This window comes from Nicotiana tabacum, chromosome 22 (assembly GCF_000715075.1).
Source record: "Nicotiana tabacum cultivar K326 chromosome 22, ASM71507v2, whole genome shotgun sequence".
Classification (NCBI taxonomy): Eukaryota; Viridiplantae; Streptophyta; class Magnoliopsida; order Solanales; family Solanaceae; genus Nicotiana; species Nicotiana tabacum.
In genome coordinates, this window is record NC_134101.1 from 148,289,759 (window position 1) to 148,300,034 (window position 10,276).

A 10,276-nucleotide genomic window follows, 5' to 3' on the forward strand; every position below is an offset into this window, starting at 1 on the left:
TAGGTGAACGACATTACAATGTGAAGGTAATATCTTGCCATCCATTGTTTCCAGTTCGTATGCTCCTTTCCCCGCGATACCATGAATCTTGTAAGGTCCTTCTCAAGTTGGACTTAATTTTCCCGCATTAGCCGCCTTTGTGGATTGAAAAACTTTTTTGAGTACGAAGTCCCCAATCTTGAAGTATCTTAGACGTGCCTTCCGATTGTAATATCATTCTATGACTTGTTTTTGTGCTGCCATTCTTATTAATGCAGCTTCCCTTTTTCCTTCAAGTAGATCAAGTTTTATGTGCATTTCTTCTTCATTGGATTCCTCTGACGCCTGCGTGTACCTTGTGCTTGGCTCCCCTATCTCAACTGGAATTAAGGCTTTAGCTTCGTACACCAATGAGAATGGCGTTTCACCCATACTTGTTTTTGCTGTGGTGCGGTATGTCCATAAAACACCAGGTAGCAATTTTGGCAAATTACCTTTGGATTCTTCCAATCGTTTCTTCAAATTGTTGATAATGACTTTATTTGTCGATTCAGCTTGTCCGTTACCCACCGGATGATAAAGTGTTGAAGTAATCCTTTTAATCTGCCAACTTTGAAAAAATTCCGTGATTTGTGCGCCTATAAATTGCGGGCCATTATCACACACGATTTCCTTTGGTACACCGAATCGACATATGATATTTTGCCAGATGAAATCTCTGACTTCTTTTTCTCGTACCTGTTTAAATGCTCATGCTTCTACCCATTTAGTAAAGTAGTCAGTGAGTGCAAGCAAGAATTTTACCTTGCCTTTTGCTTGTAGTAGAGGACCCACGATATCCATCCCCCATTTTATAAAAGGCCATGATGCAGCAACCGGATGTAACAACTCCGCAGGTCAATGCATGTTATTACCATATCTTTGGCATTTATCATATTTAGCCACGAAAGTTTCCGCTTCCTCTTCCATTTTAGGCCAATAATAGCCTGCTCTAATCATGGTTCTTACCAGTGATCTTCCTCCTGCGTGATTTCCACAATGCCCCTAGTGTATCTCTCTCCTTACATATTCCGTTTGAGAAGGCCCGAGGCATCTTGCTAAGGGTCCACCGAACATTTTTCGATAAAGATTGCCTTGCTTTAAACAATATCAAGCAGCCTTTTTTCGAAGCACGTGAGTTTTTTTCTTGTCTTTAGGGACGGTACCATACTGGAAAAAAGCAACAATCTCGTTCCTTCATCCCAAGTTAAGTTATTAAAATTTACCTCATTTTTGTCTGGATCGAGTACTAAATGAAACAAATGAATTACGGAGGCATTTTCATTGCTCGTCACGTCTGCCGTAGATGCGAGATTGGCTAGGGAGTATGCCTCGACATTTTCATCTCTTAGTATTGCGTAACTTTCCAAGTTTGGAATTGTCTAATTAGGTCCCATACCTTTTCTAAGTACTGCTGTATTCGTGCTTCCCTGGATATATAAGTCCCCAGCATTTGGTTAACTACAAGCTGCGAATAGCTTTTGATTACAATCTAATTAATGCCGAGTTCTCGTGCCCGTTCTAAACCTGCAATCACAGCTTCATACTCTGCCTCATTATTAGTTATAGAATGACATTTTATGGCCTGCCGAATGGTTTCACCCGTAGGTGGTACCAAAACAATTCCTAAACCTGCCCCATTCACATTAGATGAGCCATCAGTAAATAAGGTCCAAATCCCTGGATTAGACCCGTTGAACACCTGTAATTCTTTTTTGCTTCTAATTGCATCCCTTGGCTAAAATCAGCCAAAACATTTGTTAACACCTGAGATTTTATTGCGGTTCTGGGCTGATATGTGATGTCATATTCACTTAATTCTATAGCCCATTTGGCTAACATACCTGATAACTCATGCTTGTGTAATATATTGCGTAATAGATAAGCAGTTACTACGGAAATATGGTGGCATTGAAAATAAGGCCTTAGTTTCCTAGATGCTATGATTAGTGAAAATGCAAGATTTTCTAATTGAGGATACCGCATCTCCGCATCTAATAATGATTTGATAACATAATAAATTGGAGACTGTTTACCTTGGTCTTCACGAACTAAAACCGCACTCACCGCTACTTCTGACACGGCTAGATAGATGAACAATCTTTCCCCAACCTTTGGTTTTACGAGTAACGGCGGATTTGACAAGTATGTCTTCAAGTTTTTGAGTGTTTGTCGACACTCCTCGGTCCATTCAAACTGATCTTGCTTTTTAAGAGCTGAAAAGAATTTTAAATATTTTTCTGATGACTTGGAAATAAATCTCCCCAAGGCTGCAATTCTTCCTGTCAGTCTCTGCACTTTTTTTTACTTGTAAGCATGTCAGGAATTTCTTCAATGGCTTTAATCTGTACAGGATTTACTTCAATACCACAGTTAGAAACAAGAAAACCCAAAAACTTACCTGATGAAACGCCGAATGCACATTTCTCGGGATTTAGCTTTATATTGAATTTTCGTAAGATCTGAAATGTATCAGACAAGTGCGATATATGATCCCCTGATTGTTGAGATTTAACGAGCGTATCATCTATGTAGACCTCCATAGTTTATCCTAAATGTTCTTGGAACATTTTGGTCACCAATCTTTGATACGTTGCACCAGCGTTTTTGAGACCAAAAGACATTACTTTATAACAGTAAGTCCCCTTGTTTGTTATAAATGAAGTTTTTTCTTCATCTAGGGGATCCACTTTGATCTGGTTATACCATGAATACGCATCTAAAAAGCTTAACAATTCATGTCCTACAGTAGCATCAATCAGTTGATCTATATGTGGTAATGGAAGAAAATCATTAGGATAAGCTTTGTTAACGTCTGCGTAATCTACACAAACTTGCCATTTGCCATTCTTTTTCAGTACTACAACAGTATTGACTAACCAATTAGGATACTTTATCTCGCGGATAGACCCAATTTTTAATAGTTTCTGAACCTCATCTTGAATCACCTGATTTTTGAAAGTCCCCTGCTTTCTCTTATTTTGTTTGACGGGTAGATACGATGGGTCTTCATTTAACGTGTGAGTCATTACTTCCGGTGGTATTCCCGTCATATCAGAATGAGACCAGGTAAACAACCCACATTAGTTTTTAAAAATTCAATCAATTTACCTTTTATGTTGTGGCTTAGGTTCACCCCAACGTAGACTTTCCTTTCAGGCCATTATGTAAATAACTCTATAACCTCCAGTTCTTCAATCGTTGTTTTGATATTTTTATTTTCCTCTGGTTCTTGAATGGAATCGGGCCTTGAGTCCACATCTATTCGCCCTTGTTCAATTGAGGCTTGTGTTGTGGTATCTTCAACTGGATTCTATAATTGCTATTTTTCTTCGTTTCTCGTATTTGAATCTGCTACAGAGTTGATACTCCTTGATGTCTGTTGATCCCCACGGATTTGACATATTCCCTATGGTGATGGAAATTAATAACTTGATGTAAGGTAGACGAAACGACATCCATCTCATGGATCCATGGTCTCCCAAGAATCATATTGTAAGCCATTTCCATCTCTACCACCTGAAATTTCGTATCTTTGACAACCTCTTCTGCGAATGTAGTAAGTGTTAGCTCCCCTTTTGTCACAACTCTTGAATTGTCGAATCCAGACAAAGTATGAGCCTTTGGTACTAGTTTATCTTTAGCTTGCATCTCGTTTAGTACTCTTAGCAGAATAATGTTCACAGAACTACCTGGATCAATCAAAACTCATTTCACATGAGAATCATGTACAAGTAGAGATATTACCAGTGCATCGTTATGTGGAGTTAACACGCCATACACATCATCAAATGTAATACTTTCTTCCTCCAAAACATGTCGGACCCGCTTCCCGTGGGTAATTGTAACTTTAGAAATTTTATTGGCTGCTGTATATGTCACGCCATTGATTTCTTCGCCCCCGCTTATACTATTGACGGTCCTTTTGGGAGAAGGAGGTTTAGGGGGCTCCTGACTTTTCTTCATGTATGCTTGCTTACTTTTCTCACTGAATAATTTGGTGAGATACCCTTGCTTTAATAGATGGTCAACTTCACCTTGTAGCAATCTACAATTTGCCGTTTTATGACCATGATCATTGTGAAATTCGCACCAGTGATTAGGATTGCGCCTATTTGGATTTGATCTCATTTCTTTTGGCCACCGCACCTTATCACCCATGCCTCTTAATACCACTACTAACTCTGAAGTGCTGACATTAAAATTGTACCGCCAAATCTTGCCTTCAAGTTCCTATCATCATCTCGCATCTCTTGTGTGTTTCGATCGTTCCCAAACCTTGATGATGAACCCGACTCTCTATTCCTCGATCTATGATCATACCTTGAATTATCCTGCTTTGATCGTGCTGGGCCCATATATGGTTCGTATCTATTTTTACCGGACCTTTTTTCGGTTTCTGAATGTCTCGAACTCACCTTCTCCTCTTTCTAAGTTCGGGAGATAATGTCTTCTTCTATCCTCAGCTTCGTGCTCTATCTATTGTAAACATCATTCCAGGTTGTTGCTGGAAATTCACGCTGACTTTCTTTGAGTCGTCTCGTAGCTTCTGAGCTTTTCTCATTCAAATTACTGGCAAAAGCCATAGCTGCCCAGTTATTAGGTACGCGTGGTAACGTCATTCTTTCATGCTGGAACCTATCCACAAACTCTCTAAGCAACTCTGAATCTCCTTGCTTGATTTTGAAACTATATTCCATTCCTTTTTCAACTTTTTGAGCTCCTGAATGCGCTTTGATAAAAGAATCTGCAAGCTCAGCAAAAGAATTTATAGAATTTTCGGGTAAGAGGGAATACCATGTTAATGCTCCCTTGGTGAGTGTTTCACCGAATTTCTTGACCAATACTGATTCAATTTCTTGTTTGGTTAAATTGTTGCCTTTCACGCCAGTTGTGAATGCAGTCACGTGGTCTCGTGGATCAGTTGTGCCATCATACTTTGGAATATCAGGCATTTTGAACTTCTTCGGGATCGGCACCGAAGCAGCATTAGGCTTCCATGGTTGTTGTGAGTACTTATCTATGTCTATTCCTTTGATTACAGGTGGCACTCCAGGTATTTGCTCTATGCGATCGATTTGCTCCTTGAGCTGTTTCTGCAAAGTTAGAACTAAATTTTGTAAATCAGAATTAACTATGTTACTTGGTTCACCATCGCGAGACTCGCTTGGAGTTCCACCAGTGCCTGAGTTAACGAGCCCGAAATGTGGGTTTTCCAAAGTATTCTGATTCGAGGTTGGTGTTGGTGGTGCAACTGGCAATTGGCTGGTAAAAGCTCGGAGAGCATTGCAGACTTGTTGATCAATGAGATTTTTTAAGGCGTCATCGAGTGCTTGTTCGTTCGCAACTCCAGCATTTTGATTTGCCTCGAATCCGTTTTGATTTGCAACCCCATTATTTGTTTCAGAGCCATCTGGAGTTCCTTCTCGTGACTGACGTTGTGAATCACGCGGTGAGGGAAGCGGGGTCCTGTCACCCGCATTATTCTCCTGATGTTGAGGATCTTGTTGGTTGTTGTCGTTGTTATTTGACATGGTAAGTTTTTTGATGAAAGAATTTGATTAAGAAAGTAAACGATTATCAGATTCCAGGTAACTGAACCAATTTATTTAACCAAAAATAGGAATTTTGGTCAAAACTTTATTTTAGAAGAACTCGGGTTACTGATAATCAAGTATAGAATGAATAAAAGAAATTGACTTTGATAATAATAAGATGAACAGAAGAAAGCAAAATAAATTAGTATATTCCGATGATATTTCGTGTCTTTACAAATGATCAGTCTTCTCCTTTTATAGCTATTTCTAGGTAATACATTTCGTTTCTACCATAATTGAGCGATTATTGTCAATTAATGACATTTAATGACTTTTAATGTAACGTTACAATCAGCAATTGTATTTGATTCAATACAAATTCCTTAACATTTCCCGTATTTAATGCCCAAGTACGTTTCTATACCTTATTTACTATCGGATTCATTCCCTTCCATCATAAAGAGGTTCGAGCGCCTATCCTCCTTGCTTTTTCCCTGAACATCTTCCCGTGCCTGTTGAAGCTCATGCCTCTTTGATTATTCTTCATCACCTATCCCTCTTTGACTGGTCCACGTGTCATGACGTGTCATTTTATAATGAATTCCATATATAAACTTAATTTTTCCCAATACAAGAGCCCTTCCTAATTAATATGTGACTCTTGTCTTTCACACAAGACAAAGAAGTAAGAAAGAAAGGGACTTATAAAGGAGTCTTTGATTTTGCTTTATCAAGCATTGATAATAACATGCACAATTACAACCTGTCGGAGCTTCGCTCGATTAATTTTCTTAATTAACTAAATAATCCCTAAAAAATGTACTATCAAGGGTTTTTTGCTTATTGGAATAAGGATACTAATTCTGGAATAGAATATAAGATTGTATTTATCCCATGTTTAGTTGTAGCGTGTGGATATTAGCTAGTGACATGATAATTTTATACTAAAATGGTGGAATTAGTTATCCTATATATAGAAGATGGAATAGTTAGTTCCATGAGATATCCAAACTCATTCGTTCTACCCTAAACCAACTACCCAACCATCTCATGTAATATAACACACTTCCTGCATCCATAGTTTCACATCTCAATCGTTATCAAAGAAATTTTCTTTAGGGCACGACTTCGCAAAAGAAAAAATTACATCTTATAAAATGGCAGACTGTAACCCAACCTCTATTTCAAGTTGGATTGGGAATTCAAAACTTAACCATTAAAAATAAATCTTTACACGCTAGCCTTGCATGGAGACTCTTTCAAAATCCAAATCAACTTTGGGCACAAGTACTGTTGCATAATTATCTTCGCCCCAAAGATCACATAAAAAATATTGTCTCCTCCACCTAGAGGAACATAATGCGGGGTTGGTTGTCCTTTAAATTAGGCTACAAATAGAACCTTGTCACTGGTCACCATGTGCATTTTTGGTCGGACCCTTGGCTCAAACCACATTTCACACTCCGCAATTGCATCAATGGACCACTACCTAGATATGAGGAGAAAAAATTAGTTTTCAATTACTACTATAATCAGGCTTGGCATCTGGAAACATTACCTTTTATCTTACCACAACAAATTGAGCACAATATCAAGGACATATACATGCCTTTCTCAACAACAAACTATGATCAAATTTTTTGGTCACTTACCCCCCTCCCCCCATGGTTACTTCTCTGTTAAATCTTGTTATGCATCACTAAACCCTACTCCCACTCCAAATTCTTCTCACAGTTGGATTTGGAAACTAAAAATCCCCCAAAAATATCATTCTTCCTCTGGCAAATTTCCCATAATAAGCTTCCTACCGCTACATACTTGTCCTAATTAGGTATTTTAGCATCACCTTTATGTACACAATGTCATTTGGTACCTGAAACAATAGAGCATATCTTTTTTGGGTGCCCTAAGGCTCTACAATTATGGCAACTATTAAAATATCGCTACCCCTTCATGTAATACTACTCTTTCACCTAATTCTCACACTTGATTGTATGACATTATTCACACACATCCTTCTACTACACCTCATAACATCCCACCTACTACCTTAATACCCTTTGCATTATGGCATAGCTGGCTTATCCGTAATAAACATAGGTTGGAAAATAAACAACTTGCTTTAAATATTCATTTACTAATTACTACTACAGCTGAATATTACTACTTAACAACTCACACACACCGAATAACAGATTGCCAATCTATCCCTCTCTATATCAAATGGCACCCACCAGCTGCCAACTACTACCAACAAATATAGATGGATCTGCTTCATTCTCCCCTAAGCAATATGGCATTGGTGGGTATTTCGAAACTACCAAAGTAGTTGGGTGGTGGGATTTGCAGGTCAATCAAAAAAAGGTAACAACATCGAGATAGAACTTTTTGCACTTCTTATGGGTTTGAACGTAGCTTTACAACAGCATTTGACACCATTGGTGATCGAAATAGATGCCCAGCAGCTCATCGGTATGTTCCAAACTACTCCTATACATTATGCTAACATTATAAACGACTGCAGGTTGTTACTCCGGCAGCTGCATAGCCCATCCCTCCAACATATATTTCGAGAGCAGAATTGTGTGGCTGACAGTCTCGCTAAGTATGGCTCCAGGAACACACAGTCTACCTGTCTACTTTTTGAACAACCGCCATCTTTTGTCCTAACTTACCTTTAGCAAGATCAACAAGGTACTCAACAAAGGAGGATTGTACCTGTCTCAACACAGCCGCTCTCTACTTCAGATAGTTTTTGTAATAGTATTGTACTGAATACTTATGACTTAGTACCTAATAGTGCCCTCCATTCAGGGACACCAGTAGCTCCTCTTATGTATTTTCCACTAGCTACTATGATGCCTAGCTTGCATCAAGTTTGATGTATTAGTATATGTATTAGTACTTTTCTCTATAATACATGTTCTTCCTTTTGACCAAAAAAAACCCATAAATATCCTAATCTATCCAACGTGGTAATCAAACGACACCTGAAGGTGGAGATACAGGAGACCAAATTTTAGTGGCAACTCCGTTGGATAACGTTAATATGATCAAAGGCAAGTACGACTTAGTCATGTATCACAGAAGAGGTATTGTAGAGAGTTCAATAAACAAGAATGAATGATTTTTATATATATAAGGAGAGGAAAAAGCCACCTCCTTAAGCTAAATGACAGCCTTACAATTAGCTACATGTAACTAATTAACTATTAATTAATAACTAATTTAGCCATATGACATAACCAGAAAAAAGCACATATAACTTATTTCTAAATTGATTAATAATAAATAACTAATTTAAAATATCGGAAATTTTATTGTATAATACTTAAAAATATATTAAAAAATTTAACAATTTAGAGTGTTAATTTAAAATAAAATAAATATCTATATCAAGATTTAAAAATTAGACATGCATTGATCTATATTATATTAAAGGACATAAATGGATAATAATATTAAATAAAGAGGAAAGTTGATGAAGGCTACATGAAAACATGAAATATTATATATTACATAATAGCAATAATTAAAAATTTAAAAATACTTTATATTAGAAATAAAAGGGATAGATGATTTGAAATTAAGATTAGATTAAAATTATGGTAAAAACGCTTAAACTATGGATACAACCACAAAATTAAAGTTTTACTAAGATAAAATAATAATAATAATAATAATAATAATAATAATAATAATAATAATAATAATGAATTAAAATTTTAAGAATACAAAATAAATGTCTCATGTAAATAATTTAGTAATGTAAATAAAAGTTAAATTTTTATCCTAAAACTAAAAGAGAAAAAAAATCGATTGGACGTGATATAAAATAATTATAAGAAAATACAATAGATTTAAAATATGCTAATTGAAAAAACTAATATATTCAATATTTTAGACGAATTCAAACTTATGACTTAAAATAAAATGTGATACTATATATTTTGATTATTGGTATTAAATTTTAATAATAGGGTAAAAATATATAAAGAGGAAAATAGAGATTGTGTGAGAACATTTATATTTTGAATTAATTTAAGGATGAGTATATTAAATAATACTCAAACATATTATTGATAGATTTAGATGACGAAAGAGTTCTGAGTAAGAGAATAAAAGTATAAAAATACATTAAATTTTATGAATAAAAAATTTCTATTCATATATGATTATCAAAAGGGTAATAAGCAAGATATTAGTTCAATTGGTAGCTAATAAAAGATTACATGACAATATAACAATATTAAGTAATAAATAAATAATTATAAGCAAAGATTAAAAAGAGACTTTTTTGGGGTGAAAATGTACAAGGATAAGACTTATTCGTCTTCTAAAGTAAAACATAAAGTAGTAGTTAGAATTTTGTTAAAATAATATGCTCAAACAAGACATATCACAACGTGATATATTTAGTATTCTTTAATATTGACTACAGAATAAAATGCACGTACTAAGATCAAGGGGTTTAGTTGTTACAAATATAAAAAAGGAAAACATGTTATCTAGTATGAGATATGAAAACAATTTCATGTCCCGCTTATTAATGACATTTAATGATTATATATAATTTTTATCTGGAAGATTTAATAAGGTAATTTGCATATTCAAATAACCCAAATTATAATTTGATATATGTGTCCGTGCATCGCGCGAATACTAATGCTAGTACCAATTAAAACTACAGATGTGTGGGGTTTGAAATTTAGTAGTCTCTA

At 35.8% G+C, this 10,276-nt stretch overlaps 1 protein-coding gene across 1 annotated transcript; it reads right to left on the bottom strand.

Annotated features, from left to right (window-relative positions):
- Positions 1 to 3,372: 3,372 nt before the first annotated feature.
- Positions 3,373 to 4,179, bottom strand: LOC107813166 (uncharacterized). Its single transcript, XM_016638390.1, has 2 exons — positions 3,819 to 4,179; positions 3,373 to 3,710 (listed from the first exon to the last, which is right to left on the bottom strand). The coding sequence occupies exons 1-2, from the start codon at positions 4,177 to 4,179 to the stop codon at positions 3,373 to 3,375; spliced, it is 699 nt and encodes a 232-aa protein (XP_016493876.1).
- Positions 4,180 to 10,276: the final 6,097 nt, after the last annotated feature.

Bases quoted from the DNA above. Each gene is read 5' to 3' on its own strand.
- LOC107813166 (XM_016638390.1), bottom strand. From the start codon at position 4,179: ATGGGTGATAAGGTGCGGTGGCCAAAAGAAATGAGATCAAATCCAAAT. The intron at 3,711-3,818 runs GTATTACATTTG...TGATTGATCCAG, and splicing joins ACATGTTTTGGAGGAAGAAA to GTAGTTCTGTGAACATTATT.